Source organism: Ostrea edulis, chromosome 7 (assembly GCF_947568905.1).
Source record: "Ostrea edulis chromosome 7, xbOstEdul1.1, whole genome shotgun sequence".
In the NCBI taxonomy this organism is placed as follows: Eukaryota; Metazoa; Mollusca; class Bivalvia; order Ostreida; family Ostreidae; genus Ostrea; species Ostrea edulis.
Window position 1 is genome coordinate 67,365,465 of NC_079170.1, and position 20,146 is coordinate 67,385,610.

The 20,146-nt window shown below is 37.1% G+C and overlaps 1 protein-coding gene across 3 annotated transcripts in view; it reads right to left on the reverse strand.

The window, feature by feature from the left end:
• Positions 1-11,533: 11,533 nt before the first annotated feature.
• LOC125655710 (uncharacterized) overlaps positions 11,534-20,146 on the reverse strand; it is a 66,109-nt gene continuing 57,496 nt past the window's right edge. For all 3 annotated transcript variants that reach the window (XM_056145128.1, XM_056145129.1, XM_056145130.1), the window contains 4 exons: positions 19,993-20,090; positions 14,698-15,867; positions 13,995-14,037; positions 11,534-13,853 (listed from right to left, as the gene is read on the reverse strand). In XM_056145128.1, coding sequence (XP_056001103.1) covers positions 13,312-13,853; positions 13,995-14,037; positions 14,698-15,867; positions 19,993-20,090 — 1,853 coding nt within the window. In that variant the 3' untranslated portion in view covers positions 11,534-13,311. The remainder of the gene's footprint in view (positions 13,854-13,994; positions 14,038-14,697; positions 15,868-19,992; positions 20,091-20,146) is intronic.

A 20,146-nucleotide genomic window follows, 5' to 3' on the forward strand; every position in this document is an offset into this window, starting at 1 on the left:
CTTTAATGCTATTGATTGATTGTATCTCGTTTAACGTCCCTCTCGATAATTTTTATTTCATATGGAGATGTAACCAAGACCGGCAAAGGGCTGCAAAATTTAACCCTTTGTTTGACGCATACGGCCTTTGAGCAGTGAGAGTTCTTTAGTGTGCCACACCTACTGTGACACGGGACATCCATTGTTAAGGTCATCTCCGAGGACCCTTGACATTCACACCTGATGCCGAGGGTTTGGTAATGGAATTGCCACTACCTGTTTTAACGACCTAGGTCTTTCACGGCCGGGATTCGAACCCCGACCGTCCGCATACAGGGCGAACACTCTACCCCTAGACCACAACAGCGGTGGTAATGCTATTGATACTAAATTTTCATTATAGGTATTTTTGAAAAAAAGAGCAGGTGTGCTTTACCAAAATTGAAAATTTCATGATCCAAGGACAGGATTTTAGTTCCGGGTGGGACCAAAATTATTCTGGTGACCATTGTTTTTAACAAAATCATATACAGTTTATATTTGAATATGTTGAAAAGTTTCAGGACATTGTTTCCAATCCATATTTGTTATTTCATTGCAGGGAATATATTATTTAGTTGTGCGAAAATAAAGAATAACGCATGAACTGGTTTTTTTTTTTTTTGTTTTTTTTTTTTTTTTTGTTTTTTTTTTTTACTGTTGTTCCTGCTCATTAATATTATAGACATAATTCATGAAGTCAGCTTAGCACTTTTCAGTAATTTCAGTACTTTGATTTCTTTTTCATTTCCTACTTATCCTTCTATGTAGAAATAAAAAAATCACCCCCCCCCCCAACATAACATTACTCCAAATGTCAGGTGCGAACTTCTTTAATGCGTTATATTAGAATAATGAAAACCAGGAAATCATAAGGTTTTTCATGAATGTTAGTATTTAGATTTATTTATTTATTAGACAATATATCAAATATTGGCAGCCCCACCCCACTGCTCCTTCCAGCGCCCATTATCTTCCTTGAAAGGTTGTCCTGAGCATATTCAAAACGAATCTCACGTAATCAAAGTTTTTTTTTTTTTCATTATTTTATTTTCAAGGTGCAGAAAAAAATTATAACACTCATAAATAAAAGGTGAAGATAACGAACAGCGATCAATCTCATAACTCCTATAAGCAATACAAAATAAACGCTTGGGCAAACACGGATCCATGGACACACCAGAGGTGGGATCAGGTGCCTATGAGGAGTAGGCATCCCCTGTTGACCGATCACACCCGCCGTGAGCCCTATATCCTGATCAGGTAAACGGAGTTACCCACAATCAAAATCAGTGTACCAAGAACGGCCTAACAACCAGTGTGAAACTCGTCAGACAGCATTTGATCAAATGATAGGCTGTATTGATTTCAGCTTCTCCATCGTCAACTTTCTATATCTATTTAGCAATATTCTAATATCACATGCATAGAGTGTTTATATCTCTCAAGTTTTTCGATACGCAAGAGCTTGTTCAGCATTAATCAGTTTTTAAATCGAGGCAAGCTACTGACAAACAATTTGATGGTTCAAGGCTTTTAACATATCGCTTGACGTCAACATTTCCCAAATTATATGTTCGTTATAACGATCAAGTTCGTGAATGCAACCTATCATTGGCTCAAATGTTGTCTCGCGTGTTTCATACTGATTGTTAGGCCGTTTTTGGCACACTGTTTTTGACTGGGGATAATTCCTTTTACCTGATTAGGATATAGTGCTCACGGCGGATGTGACCGGTCGACAAGGAATGCTTACTACCCCCTATGCACCTGACCCCACCTCTGTGTTTGCCCGACTATCTATTTTGTATTGCTTATAAGAGTTATGAGATTGATCGCTGTATTGTTTGTAGGAGTTACGAGATTGATCGTTGTATTGTTTTTAGGAGTTATGAGATTGATCGCTGTATTGTTTGTAGGAGCTACGAGATTGATCGCTGTATTTTATCTACACCTTCCATGTCCCCCTTCCACCGATTACATATACGATTTTCTGATTTCCTTCCAATGTAGTCTTAGAGTATACTAATGAGCACACAAACAATGAGTAAATATTGTTCATAAACCACATTTTCCTACCATTTTTCTTATGCTTGATGAAGTTGGTGACGAAATCGCTGTTTAAAATCACTAATCAATCTGGCCTTGACGTACCCGGTAATAATTCATAAGATCTAAACCATGCAAAAATAGGTAATTTGTCCCATCACCCTCACCCCCACATTGACACAGATATCTGCAATTCATCAAAATCAGTAAATATTGATATAAAATATTTTAACATAATGTGTAAATATTTAACAACATTTTTGACATATCAGACGAAGGAATTTTTCAGATAATATTCAAAATGTTATTTCTGTAGAAATATTGCGTCAAATTTTCTTGTATGCAATTATCGATAAAAGAACGTTTTCGGTGCATACGTATATTTACAATATTACAATGAAACGTATAGTGCCACCCGACATTTTTTTTCTTTTAGCAGCTAAAGTATAATATGAAGGGTATCAATATCATAACTCCTATATGCAATACAAAATAGATAGTTGAGCAAACACGAACCCCTGGACAAACCAGAGGTGGGATCTGTGATGTTATAATACGTATATATCTAGGTACGATTGATGCTAATGGTGTACAAGTTACTATTATGTTGTGTAGTTGAATAAACGTTTTCATGTTGAACACACGTGTTATGAATCCGCAAGTTCCATCCCAGGAACCCACAATATAAACTTATCTAAAACGATACATGGTGTCAGAAGTGGCGGATTGGTCCACAAGAAAGACGAGGCTATCATGGAATTATGCGGCATTCCCCCACCGATCATAGATTGGTCCAGTTCGAATTTGCCCAAAGCATGGAAAACAATTTAGCAACACATCAAGCTGATCTTCGCAGAAAGAAAAGGATGAAGCGGAACAAGTCTCGTACCTTCTGTTCTGGATTGGTGAGTAAGGTCGTGATATATACAATACATTCCCAGCGTTTTCAGAAGATGACATGAAAAAAAACTACAACAACACTTCGATAGATTCCTTAGGTATGTTCAACCCAAGTTAAACCCAATCTTCGCCAGATATAAGTTTAACAATGAAGTACAGGGACAAATACATTTGATCAGTTTGTCACGTAATTGAAACTCTTGGCCAGAGACTGTAATTTTAAATACACTGATGAGATGATTAGAGACAGGGTTGTATACAGTATTCAATCAGAGAAAATTCGAGAAAAGCTGATTAACGTTGGTGAAGAACTAACACTCGATAAAGCAATACAGATAGGTCAGGCTTATGAGTACTCGCAAGAACAGCTTGAACGCATGGGACAGCAGCCAGTGCATGTGCAAGCAGTGTCCAAGTCTTAACCACACGCACACTCATCTTTAGATAGGAGTGGAAAGAGACCGAAGACACAATCCAATTCGTCAAAGGCGACAAGAATTCCGTCTACAACGATGAAGACAAAGCCATGCGGAAAGTGCGGAAAGCGACATGGAGCTCAGGATACTTGTCCGACACAAGGCCAGAAATGCAACAATTGCCACAAATGGAACCATTTTGCAAGTGTTTGTCGTTCGAGATCAGTGAATGACATTAACCATGCATGTGAATACTAGGGACTGTGAGCAGAAGACAAGTAAAGTGAACAATGTTGATTGTGCAAGTGACTGTTCACGAAGATCTAGTGACATTAATCATGTTGGTGTGTTTGACAATGATGCTATGCATTTTCTTGAGTCAGATTCAGATTTTAATATTGACAATGTTGACAGCAATGTAGAGCATGATCAAGCATGTATTAACATTAAGCTAGACCCAATTCATAAGGAGGTTAAGTTTAAAGTAGATACAGGATCTCAAGCTAATATTCTGCCCGAAACATTGTACAGTGATTTAGCCCCCTATCGCACATTAGGCAAGTCTAAGATCAATCTTTTTGCTTAAAATGGCCACTCTGTACACCCCACAAGCTACTCTGTTATCCAAAGCAACCTTAAGGGTAAAGATTTTAGCTTAGAGTATCGGGTGGTAAAGACATCCAATTCTAGCTCTACGAGCATGCTTAGATTTAGGCATAGTTCACTTCACATACTTTTTGGATAAGGTTGTCCCCTACAATAAGAGTCGTGTACTTAATCAGTACTCAGATGTATTTCACGGTATAGGTCTTTTTTCAGGACAATGTACTTTTCAGGTTGATCCCAATGTTAGACCTGTTGTCAACTCTCCGCGCAAAGTACCTGTAGCCCTACGAGACAAGTTAGATGTTATTATTAAGCCAGTATCAGGGAAACTCAGAGTATGTTTGGATCCTACGGAACTCAACAAAGCCATCATGAGACCATACTATCCTAGGAGGACCTTGGACGATATACTCCCTCAAGTTTCAGAAGCTAAATACTAGATGCTAGCTCTGGTTACTGGACTGTTAGACTTTCACATGAATCGTCTCTTCTCACAACCTTCAATACTCCATTCGGGAGGTACCGCTATCTACGTTTACCATTCGGTTTGAAGAACTCACAGGACATCTTTCAGCAGAAGATAGACTAATGCTTCGAAGGTATTCCAGGAGTTGTTGCCATCGTTGATGACATATTAATATATGGTAGGACGCCACAGGAGCACAATAACAATTTAGTCAGGGTGTTAGATAAATGCAGGAGTACAGGCATTAAGATGAACAAGGAGAAATTACAAGTTTGGGTACAGGAAGTCGAGTATTTTGGCCACATCCTCTCAGCAGATGGATTGAAGCCAGATCCCTCTTAGGTAGCTGCCATCGGGGAAATGGAGCCCCCTTCCAACAAGTCAGAACTATAGACTATCATAGGTATGATCACTTATCTCTCGAAGATCGCACAAAATATTGCTAACATCACAAGTCCGTTACGTCAGTTGCTACTGAAAGACACCGAGTTTATATGGGATTCACCACAGGTCCAGGCATTCCAGAAGGTCAAGGACTTGATAACCAGATCACCCGGTCCTCTTCTGACGTACTTTGACCCAGGTAAACCAGAAGTGCTGGAGACTGACGCATCGCAGTTCGGACTCGGAGCTACGCTTTTGCAGGATGGCAAACCAGTTGCATTTGCCTCGAAATCGCTTACTCCAGCAGAAATCAAGTATACCCAGATAGTGAAAGAAATGCTTTCTATCCTATTTGGCTGCAAGAAATTTCAAAGGATGATTTTGCAACTGCAGGCATATGATCTGAAGTTAACACACATCCCAGGTAAGGACATACCAATTGCGGATAACCTTTCACGCAATTTTTTGCCAGATACTTGCCCACAGTTCACTGCAGGCAGGGACTTACATGTACATACAGTGATGTCCGGTACTCGGATGAGTGGCAGAAGGTTAGAAGAAGTCCAATCAGCAACACAAGATGAAGATACTTAGGAGTGTAATAAACGATGGTTGGCCAAAAAACCGCATGAAATGCCCATCTCAAGTACTGAAATATTGGATCCACAGAGACGAGCTGACCGAGATAGATATTTAAGGGACGCAAGATAATTATACCAAGAGACTTAAGACGCCAGATGATGGAAGCTGTTCATATTGGTAACATGGGTGTAGAAAAATGCTTAAAGATGGCTAGTGACATTATATTTTGGCCCAATATGTCATCAGACATTACAAACATCGTTCTGGAATGTAGAGTTTGCTTAAAGAGGAGGAACTCAAACTCCAAGGCGCCACTGATCAGTCATGATATTCCAGACTACCCATGGAATATCATAGCTACATATTTGTTCACATGGAACAACCAGGAGTACTTGTTAGTAGTTGATTATTACAGTAGATACTTTGAAATAGAGAAGTTACACAAGACAACCAGTCAAGCTGTTATAGAGAAAATGAAGAAGTTGTTTAGTAGGCTTGATATTTCAATGAAAGTTGTTTCGGACAGTGGTCAACAATATGCAAGACAGGACTTCTCCCTATTTGCACAGGATTACGATTTTAACCACGTCACTTCCCGTCCAAAGTATCCACAGCCCAATGATTTAGCGGAGAAAACAGTACAATAACCAAAAGAATCTTGGATAAGAGCAAAGCAGATGGGAAAGATATTAACCTTGGACTACTAGAATACAGGACAACACCTTTGAATATAGGATACTCACCTGCGCAACTGTTGATGAGTCTCAAACTGAGATCTATACTATTAGTCATTTCAGATGAGCTGAAACCCAAGGTGCCAGTCAGGGTCAGGGAATTGATGGAAGCAGAGAGAGAGAGAGAAACAGAAAGAATACTATGATAACAGTGCTAAGCGTTTACAACCCCTCTCAGTAGGAGACAGCATGCGGTACCAAGAAGGGAAACTATGGAAACAAGGAATAGTCACCAAAGAAGAGGGAGACAGATCATACACAGTGAGAAGCACAGAGGGAGCCATGTAACGGAGAAACAGACGACACTTGATCGAGTCAAGAGAAAAGTTTTAGCCCGACACTTCAGACTCTAACATAGTCAGTTTCTCAGAACCTTCAGTTTCGCCCCATATTCCAGCTACTTCTCTTCATTCTATTCAACCAATCTCAGAACCTGCAACAGAGGCTAAGCACGACTCGCACCCTAACCTCATCCCTTATATCACTCGATATGGTATAACTGTGAAACCCAAAGTGATTGAGTCTATGTAAATCTTTAAGTCAAATTACGGCTTTGTCGAATCAAACAAATGATTTCAGGTTTTTGGAATTCGTTTAGTTGGTTACATTTAGCATTAACTCAAAAGAAGGGAGATGTAATGTTATAATACGAATATACATGTATCTAAGTACGATTGATTCTAATGATGTACGACTTACTATTATGTTGTGTCGTTGAATAAACGTTTTCATGTTGAACACACGTGTTATGAATCCGCAAGTTCCATCCCAGGAACCCACAATATAAACAATATATACAGGATCAGGTGCCTAGGAGGAGTAAGCATCCCCTGTACAATGAATTGAAATGGATGTCAAATGGGTTTTTTTCAAACAGCTCATAATTAGCATTGCATGCTTATCTGGGGGTACACAAGGGCACGTGCCAAACCTTGCGTGATTTTGTGTCAACAATTAGTGCGTTTTACCAGGTTTCACTTCAATTGTACAGATTCCACACGGTTACAACACAAACGAGAAATCAATATAATGATGAAATGAAAACACAATACCTAAAATTCAAAGGAATTGATGAGTGAATATCTATATTTTACATCTGGGCCGAAGTGTCGTTGGCTCGAAGTGTCTCTGAGCCGAAATGTCATCGAGTCGAAATGTCTCCCCAAAAAAAATGGGCCGAGGTGTCAAATGTTTTGGGCAGAAACGTCTGGACCGAAGTATCTTTGTGCCGAAACGTCTGGCTACCATCTATACACATTGTGCATACAGTTGAGGAATATCACTGTGGGAGTTTACAATAGTCCATTCACTTTACTCCGTCACCTGCCAAAAATGAATATTCTTCTTTATGGTTTCTCGGCACTGAACTTGTCCATTTATTTAAAACATACAACCATCTAGAAATTCTTCAATCAAAAACTGGTTCATACTGAGAAAATTGTCAACGTGCGCAGGAAAGATCGACAGGCTTACTTTACTTAAAATACAAGAACACATTAAACTAGATACTCTATCGCGGTTATACAACAGAATTATCCTCCCTTCTAGTTTATACGAATCTGAACTCAGGTCCAATTTACGTCAACGAAATTATCAAACTCTTAGTACTCTTCAACACTTTATTTGCAAACGTGCAATGGGTCTGCGAAAATACACTGGATTCGATATTTTGTGAAACCTTACTTGGACTCCAACCAATTTCATCTGAAATAGAGAAAAGAAATTTTCCAATTTTTGTTCTATTATGCGAAATGGATACCAAAACCCTTACCAAGAAGATATTTCCACACCGACTTTTTTTCTTACATGCAGTGTCCCGAACTCAAATAATTCGGTTTTATCCATAATGTTATCGCTTTACTCTTCAAATAAAATCTCTGTTACCACCTCTTATTGTATCTACAAGATGGCTATTTTCCTCCGCAGTGCCTTTGGAAAAGAAATGTCAAAGCAGCAATCACAGATTTCCATCTATACACCCAAGACGTCAACGAATGCTCTAAGATCCTTACTCCAAATCAATACCATTACAGCAGATAGACCTCCGCAAGCTATGTGGAAAATTCCTTTCAAGGTTCATGACAGAGAAATCTGTAAATTTGTTACTACATTATAAACTTTCTCTTACTCTTCTCGGAAGTCTTATCTCATATGTCGTAACAATTTCACAAACAGTTTTGAGCACATCTCAATCACGTGTTTAAGAACAGTCGCTATCCGAGATGTTTGATGAAATACGGCGATTGACCACGATAATCTCTTTAGTGTCGAACTTTGTTGCATCTGTCCTCAGGACCTTTATCCTTTTCTATTAGGTGCTGAAACACTCACAAACACTATCTCTTCTTGTGACGGATCTAGCTTGCATATTCTTAATTTTCGCTTTCTAAAATGTGTTGCAACATGGTACAACAGACAGTTACGTCAGATATCACCATAGTATCTTACGTATTTTCCCCGTGTTTAATTCTACTTAGCTACACGTCAACTGTACCGCACCCTAGTCAGTAATTTGCTATCATACTCTGCAATTGATGTACATACGATGTCTCCTATTTCTGTTTTCTTTGTGGTGGTTTTTAATATATGTGTGATTTTCTATTAAGTTGACATCTAGTGTTCATGTAATCGTCCATGGGAGGAAATAATGAATCAATTAATACTCGAAAAATTTCTTGCACACATGTTAAAAATGAAATAAATTTTATCAAAGTTTTAATTTTTATTGATCAATAAAAGTCTCTGAACACTTTTAATAGTTATATATCTTTAATTAGAAATGGGAAATTTCTTGGAGTCAGTCCTAATGACAAGGCAGGCAAGAAATATTAACATAGTGTTAATTGTAAATGCATTCACGCATTATATATAAGCATACAGTTGGGGTACGTTATTGAGGAAGTTTATAATTTCCCATTCAACTTAAGGCAGAACTACGCCATCCAGGATTTTACTGGTGAACACAAAACTGTCAACAATGTTCACATTGGACCAAACGTTTGCATGAAGCAAATCCTGACATATTTTTCATCATGCTGAAGTTTCTTCTTTTCATTGCAGCTCTTTCTCTTGAAAGGTAAAGCTAACAAACATGCAGTGATCAATCTCATAACTCCTGTAAGCAATACAAAACAGAGTTGGGCAAACACGTACCCCTGGATATTTCATATTTGGGACGAGGTGCCTAGGAGGGGTAAACACCCCCTGTCGACTGGTCACACCCGTCGTGAGCCCTATATCTATATCAGGTAAACGGAGTTATCCATAGTCAAAATCAATGTGTCACGAACGGCCTAACAATCGGCAGGAAACACGTCAAACATTATTTGATCCAATGATAGGTTGTATTGGCGAACTAGATCGTTACAACGACAATAGAATTTGCGAAATGCTGACTTTGAACGAGACTGTTGGAAGCACTATCCCATCAACTTGTTTATCAGTAGCCTGCTTCGATCGAAAAACTTATCATACGCAGAACAAGCTCTTGCGTACCGAATCAGTTCAGATATGTAAAGAAATTTGCAGGTGATAATGGGATATTGCTACATAAATATTGGGAGCTTACGATGGAGAAGTTAAAGGCCCAATTTTAAGAGTTTTGATACCATAAGTCCACTGCTATTTTCTTGTATTTCAATTGTCTTTAAGAAGACTCCTGAACACTGTAATTTTAATATATTTGTAATTTTCCCTCTATATATATGTATTATAAATTACAAAATCATAAATCAAACAATGATTATTGTAATAGTCTATGTCATCAATTTATGATACCACTATATTTATGAGATACATTATTCACTGAGTCAATGACTGAGAGTAAGAGAGATGGAAAGATGGAGTGGCTGTAGACTGTGTGTCAGCTACGCTTAGGAATACAACCATTATTCAAACACTTTGACCATAGAAACTCTGTAGAGGTCTCAGAGACAGGTCCTGTGTATATCAAAACTATACACTACACCCTGATGTCTTGGCCATAGATGAGTTCCGTCCAAACCCAGTGACCCGTGAAGACACCGCATGATATTTTTGTTGGGTCTTTCACTGTACGTGATTTGAACTTATCCATCATTTATCGAATATGCATAATTCAGTAGCTTCAACAACTAAAAAAGAAAGATCACAATCATTTTGAAATAATAAGGTGGGGGACGAGGTAATTAATGTATATACAATGATAAAGACAAAATTACTTAATCCTATTTTCAGGATATGACCTTCCGTTATACTAATGCATGTATGAAGATGGTAACACAGACGATAGAGACAGTCATTGCAAAACACTTAACAACAGCACCCATCCAACGCCCTGAGCTTCAGTATTATAGATTTTGCAGCCCGAAATTATCCAAGGTAATCACAAACGCTAGAATCTACTTCCTAGACACGGAAAATTCATTGGACACTATCATGAATCTCGTGTACGCGTCCCGATTTCAAATGAAAGCCAGTGAACTGGAAATAATAGACACCACAGAGTGAGATACATCTGCTTCATACTTACGATATTTTATTGATTAACGGCAAACTGACAACTTCAAGGCAAACGGGATGATTTCAGCTTCTCCATCAACTTCACATATTCATGTAGCATTATTCCATTATCACCTGCACATGGTGTTTGTATCTTTCAACTGATTCGATACGCAAGAGCTTGCTGTTTGTATGATCAGTTTCTAAATAGAGACAGCCTACTGACAAACAAGCTGATGTTACAGAGGCTTCAACAGTATTATTCAAAGTCAGAATTTTGCAAATTTTATAACGAACTAGTTCACATATTTCATCGGGTCACATGTTGTCTGACGTGTTTCATGCCAATTGTTTGGCTGTTTTTTAAACTGATTTTGACTACGGATAACACCGTTTACCTGATCAAGATACGGGGCCATCAGCAGATGTGACCGGTCGATAGAGGATGTTTATTCTTAGCAAAGCTAGTTGATCTCCTCTCTGGTATATCTGCCAAACTCTGAATTCCTTAAACATGTACACGTAATGAGATTGATCAAAGTTCGTTATCTTCGCGTGTTATGGGATTGATCACTGTTTGTTATCTTCACCTTAGCTATTCCTAGCAAAAGTGTCCTTAAGTATGTTAGTGCTAAAGTGTAAACTATAGAAAACAATCCCTCAAAATATTAGAGCAATGTTGATTGTCGTTAAAATATTAGTCAATTAAAGATGACAACCAACTCGTAATTGGTAGCCGTGACCTTTTCCTCAACAAGTATGCAAAAATAACGTCACGTCTTTACATTATGACGTTTTTTGAAAACATAAACAAAGTTCTGCTTCATATACAGAGACCCAAATATGGTATGATATAGTGTCCATTTATTTCAATACATCATCAATAGAAAACACATGCATGTGTGGTCATTCCTTACATGATAAATGACGTTGATTTTATTTTCAAGATTGATACGGTACAAAAAACAAAGATATTTCTATTAGTGCAGTATTAATAGCAAAAGCTCTCCAAGAAACTTTACAGAATTTGAAATTGGAATTTGTAATTGGAATCAACCTTCGGTATCAATCATATCTGGTTGAATCAAAATGAAAACGATTTGATAAAATTACATTACTGATGGTAAACAAGTATTTTGATAGTATTGTATAAGGAATACGTGTCCCCTACCGGCGTCCCAACCCAATAATTGAAGAATGTATTATCCGAGAAAATGTACATGTTTGACATTTGACTGTGACCGAAAACATTGGTACGGAGTCACCATGCTCATCAATATCGACTTTAATTAGTTTGACATTCCGTTCTTCATACAGTTGACACAGATAGTTTTAATAAGTCCGTCTTGATACTGGACGTATTATCATACGGCGATGTCTGTACGTCCGTATGTCCGTTCGTTAAGGTGTATTGTTTCTAATTCCATTTCTCTGTCACATATCAAACTAAAAGCTGTCATATAGTTTCTTGGTGGATCACTCTAGATCATGTTGGAATTTTAATCCATTTCGATCTCTCTTGAAGGAGCTTTGCCCTTTATTTGAATATCATTGTTATATGGAGGGTGCATAATTTGTCCAGGGAATTTAGAACCTTCTTATTTTACCGGGTATTTGTAAGGGTATGGAAGATGTGCATGTGGCAATGATTGTGGTTTTATTCAATTGAGAAAATCACAGGCTATTGAACTTAGTCCATTTTGAGGAGATATTGTATTAAAGAAAGGACGTGGTTTGTCTTTTGAACTCTTCTCATAGTTATAGAAGTTAGAGTCTTTCTAATTAACTTGAAGATGTGCATAGTGCAAGGATTTTGATTCTCAACAATCTTTAATTTTCTTTAATGTTTTAAACATTCACAGGTTGTTGAACTTGGTCAGATTACGGGGAAATATTCTAGTCAAATAAATCTTGGTTTGTCTATCGACATCCTGTCACCAGGTCCTTTCATTATTTTAGCCTGATGATGGTTAATACTACATGACGCATAGTTCAACAAATTATCGCCAAAATACATCCCATTCAATCATTTTCACGACCGTTTAATGTACCCGTTGCGATATTCTTGTTTGTTTGTATCAGGGATGAAATAGTCATATTCAGAATTCTATAATTTGTAAATTCAATTCATAAACATACCCTTAATACATACCAATATAAAAATTAACTTGCTTCACACTTGTTCATCAAACATTATGAAATTCGAAATTGACCATTCTAAAACGACACTGCAAGTTTCAAATGAATCCTCACAAGTATAACAGAAAAATGTCTGGAAAATCCAGGAGACTGAGTGACTGACAGACAGAAGGACGGGCAGACGGAGAAGAAACTCATATTCCACTGCGCGTTTGCAAAGCACACATAAAGATGTACAACATCAGTCCCTATCAGATGATAACGCAACGAATATCGCAACGGGTACATACAGCTTTAATATACAAAGTCTGTTATTTTGTATGATTTCAGTGTGCTGTACAAGAGGTCTAGTCCATTGTGAGATTACTTTTGATTTTAGAGGAGTCACCAGCAGACTTGGCACTTGTGCAAATTATTATTTAGTTTTGAAAAAAAATCCATTGGCGGATCGGTAAAATATAATTGGTACCCATGTATGATCATCACGACTGTTTCGCAGGTAATTCTCAAAAATCCTTCATATCAATTAATATTCATGTCAGAATTCCTTGAGTTCTTCTATAACATTGTTTTTCCCTATGTACATCAACGCATTACACACATCTTGACGGGCAATGGGGTATGCTGGGTTGCCATCAATATTTTTAAATAAATTGAGTATTTTGTCTTTAATCGTGCTGCTTATTTCTTCAATTTGTTCGATTTCCTGGTGTGGAATTTCCAAAAAACGAGCAAAATGTGTGTAATCCCCAGAAAGATGCTGAGAAATTATTTCAAAGTCTCGATAGGAGACCAGTTCCCCCGCTCGAGGTACACCACTGCAGTGAAATTCCGATTTATCAAACAAATCCATGCTTTCACTCGTGGAGACTTGTTCTGCTTCTACGAGTATTCGCTGTAGGTTTTTCTTGTGGTCGATGGATGGAAATTTGCATTTCCAACTGTACAGAACTCTAAATCGTTTCTCCTTTTCATCCCTGATTCTGTTTTCCGGTTCGATAACGTTTAACCAACCAGCTAATCTACTGGCTGACATGTCTTGTAGATTTCTTGCAACATGATCCAACAATAGTTCACACCCTGAAAAGAAAGTAACGTTTCTGATGCCTACAGCATTATATTGCTTTAGATTTTATACAAATAAACTTAACTGAAGGAAAACAAATAAGAGTTCATATTGAAATGGTATTATATGCTAATCTTAAATAGTGCTATATGTACCCGACTGTCTATTCTTCTTGGAACTTGATGAGGGCTGCATCGTCTAAATGAAATACAATGTTCAAAGTTGATGGAGATCATGTCGTTTACATTTTTTTGGTTTAGAAAAGTCCAAAGCAGTAATAAAAAATATTTTCTTCTTTTTACCTCACCTGGGCTAATTGTGAATTTTACACTATTTGCGATTCGCTATGTCTGTGTACCGTAAAGGTGGACATTACGTATGGTGGTTATTTATACTAAATATGCGATTACCAGATTTTCAAGTACACTATCCCAATGCATACTATTCTAAAAATTGTACCATGAATTAATGATACTTATATTGTGTAATTAAACGCTATGTGTATGGTTTGTGAAGGTAAGCATGCGTAATTGCCAAATTCACGTTTACAGTAACCAAGGTGATCTTAGCTAGGTGGTTTGTATGGTCGAAGATTAGTTGTATGTCACCTTTTTATTTCTTTCCACTGTTGAATGATTTAGACAATTCCGACCTTACTTTCAAATGCATGTATCTGTGGTATATCTAAAATGGCTTTTTTTATTCTTGAACCAATATATTTTGAAGTTAAAGCACTCTGTTAGCATTACACTTTATCACATTGGTGGATAAGAAAACAATAGAAAACCGAGTGTAGTCGGGTGAACTAATAATTAAATAATATGATGATGAAGCCAGACAGACTCATTCATTGATTACCTCTGTCCAGTACTTGGTTATGGAGTTGGTCTCAATCATATGTTTGTTTTCTACAGGACAACCAGGACACACAAAAGATGATTTGGTAAATTTTTCCTCCGAAATCACTTTGCTTTCCTCCTCATCACAGAATCCACTAACCTTGCATTTATATCCTACTGAAAATTTGAAATTACTTTGGAATGTGTTAGAACAAGTATGTAAAACAGCCTCCACTTTCTGTCGGATTTGGCGACAACACGTTGGATTAACATTGCCACTGAACACAAACACTTGGAGTTGAATTGCTGATTTAGTCATCCCAATCACAAAGTGATGCTCATCATAAATGAAAATGGCGGCGGTTTGGTAAATGCATTGTTTATCTTCACATGCTAGAATTTCCAAAGGCATTTGAATGCAAACAGCAACGAGCCTGTGAAAAATTCCGACAGGAAGAACATCAAATTGAAAGCAGAGAATGGAAGATGATGGACATCTAGAGAGAGTTTGTTTCTCAAAGGGAGTTTTATTCATACTGGGAACATACCACTTTTCTTCCCCTTGGTTAAATGCCGCTAGAAGACCCAATGTTTCCATGTACAGCATGACTTCTTTTTTATAATCATTATAATTGTCTGAGTGAATTTTCCATATGTCATTCAGCAATTGTCCATTCAACACCCCTGTTTCGTTAAATATTTCCCATTCGTCGAAACGATAAAGCAAATCATCCTCTGCATGGTTTTTGTCAGTAATGATATGTTTGAAGGCATCTGAAAACCACTGAATGTCCAAAATAATAGCATCTTTGAGATCCGCTTGGTCAAAGTACAAAATTTCTCTGATGTCATGGAAAAACTGCAACATAACATCGATGTCATTATCATTGAGCTGAATTTCGTCCCATAACGCTTTATTAAATTCAATCACTTCCTCTCTTTTTAGAATCTTCTTTTTTTTCTTCTGTTCAAGAAGAAAAGTTTCAAATAAAGCCCAAGATTGCGGAAGATCCTTACCCCAGTGATCAAGTGTTTGAACTGTTTTGACAATGCAGTTTTTAATTTTTTCGATTTCTGCATCATCATTAAATGTCACCAAAAATTTCCTATCGGGGGCAAGATGGTCCAGAAGAGACTTGTCCTTGGTGCTCAAGGTTTTCCACAGATTCCTGAAGTATTCTTTTCTTGCCTGAAAGGAAAGGAAATCCCAGTATACTTTGTAGCGTAGTTTAAGAAGACAGCAAGCAATACTTTATTCATAAAAGCAACAATGTGGTTAGGGTTTCCATTCCCTTTAAGAAGACAGGGCCAGACTGACCATTGTCAGCTTAATTGTAGTTTTTCATTGAGATACTTGATTATGTGCACACTGTAGATATTATGATTAGTTTTGTATGTGTGGGTTTTTTTTAATTGAGGATCTGAAGTTTTCATTTCTGGTTATCACTGAAATTGTTCCAAAGGTTGTATCTTTCTAGTGTTCCTATTAATTTCACTGAAATCAAGAAATCATAAGAAATGTTTGTAAAACATAAATTCCCCCATGGTGCAAAATTGAAAAAGGGTTATACACATGCAACAATTAATTGATAGTACTGCTAAACTAATTCAAGATATTGAGCAGACATATCTTCCTATGTCCAGAGGGGATTGTCCATGTGACCTATAAATCAATAGGGGTAATTTAATCTACTCGTTATGCTGTACCAGTGTAACAAGTTTGGTATCAATCAAGCAATAATTCTTAAAATACAGGAGTTATAAGGGTCATTTAATCCTTAAGATGTACAAGTCTACTATGTTTGGTGTCTGTCAAAGAAAGGGTTCTCAAGATATTGTGCAGACAATATTTTAGGCTGTCCGGTCTGACCCTTAACCTTTGATCATGTGACCTCAAAATCAATAGGGTTCATCTACTTAAAGGACATATCTCATGTTTTCAAAGTATACATTATGTATACATGCATTTTGTCTTCCTTCTTCTTGTAATAATCAGTTCTAATATTTCGTTTGCCGAAATATTGCGATAATTAACCACAATACATATTTAAATCTAAGGCCCGATTTCAAAAAGTCTAGTTTTAAAATTAGTTAGGTAGTCACGTGGTACAGTAACGTCACATGCGCCCTTCGTCGATCAACTGATTGTGAAAGTAGTGTGAGCTATCATTAAAAATACCTTTTGAGGGCCAAATCTATTCATCATGGACATTTAAAACGATGTTGCGAGTAAATAATGTTTATATGGGTCGCTGTCTACACACTATTTGGTAGTGTTATTCCTTTATACATCTGTAATTGGCGCTGTTTTTTCTAAAATAAACAGTGGAATTATTATTTATTCTTGGATTAGATATGATAAGTTACATTGTTGACAACTAGGCCTAGCTACTGTCATGGGTGCATTTCGGAAACAAAATAAAAATAATCATATTAAAAATGGAAATAACAAATTGTTAGTTGAATATTTGTAATCTGCATGTCGTTACTTGGCAGTGTTAGATGCCTAAAGGAAGTGGGAGCACGGAGTTATACTGAAGCACTCAAGATGTTAGGACTTCAATGAGAAATAATTTCATAATTCAATTCAAGTTAGTAAATACAATATTCTATCATTGATAATTAAAAGTTCAATTATTTTGTGTATTTAACATTTTTGTAAATCGACCAGCTGGTAGAAACTTGGAGCACAAAGTTTTTGTTTTTCAAGGTGAAGGTCAGTTGATCCGAGTGTGTATTCAATTTAAGGACCAGAACAGAAATATATGCTGTAGGCCTAGCAGTTCTTGGCTTCAATATATCCATTTTATCGCAGTTTATCTGGGTCTCTGTTCAAGCAGTTTTTGAAAGGATGACTGGGTGAGGTTTTTTTTTAAGGTAAAGTTCTTGCTCCAACATTTTTTTTATCTACGTCTTTTTTCTCATACCTTCCTTCGAAAAATTAGAAATACTAAGTCTAAATCATTTCTACCGACAAGTAGTACACCCTTACATGGCACAGAACACCTTAATGCAATGTTATTTACAAGCCGTTAAAATGACAATTGGTTTATCGTCAATTAAATCTAATATCTTTATGAAATGGCTAAGAGATGTTTTCAAACCCGACCGTGCGTGTGACGTCAGACTTAATGGCGCGTAAAATACCGAAAGTAAATATGCCTATCGCAAGATTTGAATTTCATCGCTTTCTAACTCAAAAACAACGCAAAATATTTCATTAAAAACACATTTCTCTGTCCAGCTTGACCCCTAACCTTTGACCATGTGACACCAAAAATTGATTTGGGTCATCTACTTTAGAAGATGTACCCATGTACCAAGTTTGATATCTTAAGAGTAAAGGGTTCCCAAGATATTAAGCGGAAAGTATTTTCTTATGTCCAGTATGACCCTTGACCATGTGACTTCAAAATCAATACGGGTCATCTACTCCTGAAGATGTAACAGTGTACCATATGTTTAATGTCTGTATATAAAGCAAAGGGTTCTCAATATATTCAGTAGACAGTATTTCCCTATGTTCAGTTTGACCTTTGACAATGCAACAACAAAATCAATAGGGTTCACATTCTCTTAAAGATAGACCAGTGAACCAAGTTTCTCTAAACAACTCCTCACAATGTATCAGTGTATCAAGTGTGAAGTCTCTCAAGGAAAGGCTTCTCAACATATTGAGCAGACAGCATCTTCCTATGTCCAGAGTAGACTGACCCTTGACCCGTGAAACTGAAAATTTATAAGGGTCCTCTTTTACTCGATTCCAACCCACATATGAAATGTTATTACGAAGAAATGAATGGCTTTCAAAATATAGAGCAGACAACATGTGGTCTACCGACCGACCGACAGGGGGACAAAGAAACTACAGATCATCAGTCAAAACAAGAGGTCCATGGGCCACATCGCTCACCTGAGTGACCTTGGCTCATATTTGAAGATTTTTCCTATTCGCATGTAAAACTTTGATCCCGTAATTTTTTACAAAATTGAATCTTTCATGTAAATGTAAACTTCCCTGGCCAGTGATTTTTAAGATGTCTATTGATTTTCTCTATATATTTGTATGTAAAATTTTGATCCCCTACTGTGACCCCATCTTACCCCTGGCGACCATGATTTTTACGAACCTCAATCTGCACTATGTCAGGAAGCTTTTGTGCAAATGTAAACTTTTTTTGCCCAATGATTGTTAAGGACATTTTTTAAAAGATTTTTTCATATTTGTTAGTTATGTAGAACTTTGATCTTCTATTGTGGCCCCATCCTTACCACTAGGGGTCATGAGTTTCCTAAGCTTGAATTTGCGCTATGTCATGAAGCTTTCATGTTAATCTCAGCTTTTGTGGCTCAGTGGTTGTTGAGAAAAAGAGTATTTAAGATTTTCCCAATATATTTGTATGTAAAACTTTGATCCCATATTGTCGCCCCATCTTATTCCTGGAGGTCATCATTATAACAAAGTTGAATCTGCACTATGTCAAAAAGCTTTCATGTAAATTTCTACTTTCCTGGCCCGGTAGTTTTTTAGAAGATGATTTTTCAAGATTTTCCCTATCTTTTGGTATGTAAAACTTCCATCCCCTACTGTCGCCTCATCTTTACCCCGGGGCCATGATTTTAACAAATGTGAATATGCACTATGTCAGGACGCTTTCATATAAATGTTAGCTCTTTTGGCGCAGTGGTTCTTGAGAAGATTTTTAAATGATTTTGCATTTTTGTGATTATATCCCCTTTGAAAGGGCCATGACCCTTCATTTGAACAAACTTGAAAGCCCTTTACTCTAGAATGCTTTTGGCCAAGTTTCGTTATAATTGGTCAAGTGGTTCTGGAGAAGAAGTCGAAAATGTAAAAAGTTTACAGACGGCAAACAACAGGCGATCAGAAAAGCTCACTTGAGCTTTCAGCTCAGGTGAGCTAAAAAAAGATACACGGCTTATCACAATATCTACAGCGTATAAAAAAGAAGTGCTTAATATGATTCCATGGATATACTGCGATGGAGTCCTATTCCATCAGGGTTTTTTTTCCATCAGTCGGTTGGATTTTCCATGAGCACAATCCGTGCTATTTTATCAACTATAAAACTATTTTTATCTCCATACGATATGTTTGTGTAAACGTTCCTTATTGTGGCCTTTATCTCGACATTTAGATATATTGTCGACATTTTATCAATAGAAATCATTATTTTCATTCATAAGTTGATTCGTTATATCCCAGTGAACTTGAAGTAATCGACACTACAGACTTTTCAATATTTGCTTCGTACTTCAATATCTAATTGAACATAAAAACAGAGACATATACCTCTTCTGTTGTATCCTCACAATGTGTCGCCACCAACAACACTGGGGCCTTGTCACTGCTGAACTGATGGACCGACTTCAGCCAGAACTCCAGGTAGTCTGTGTTAAATTCCAAATATTAGTCTCAATAATCATAACAGGAAAGCAAAAGACAC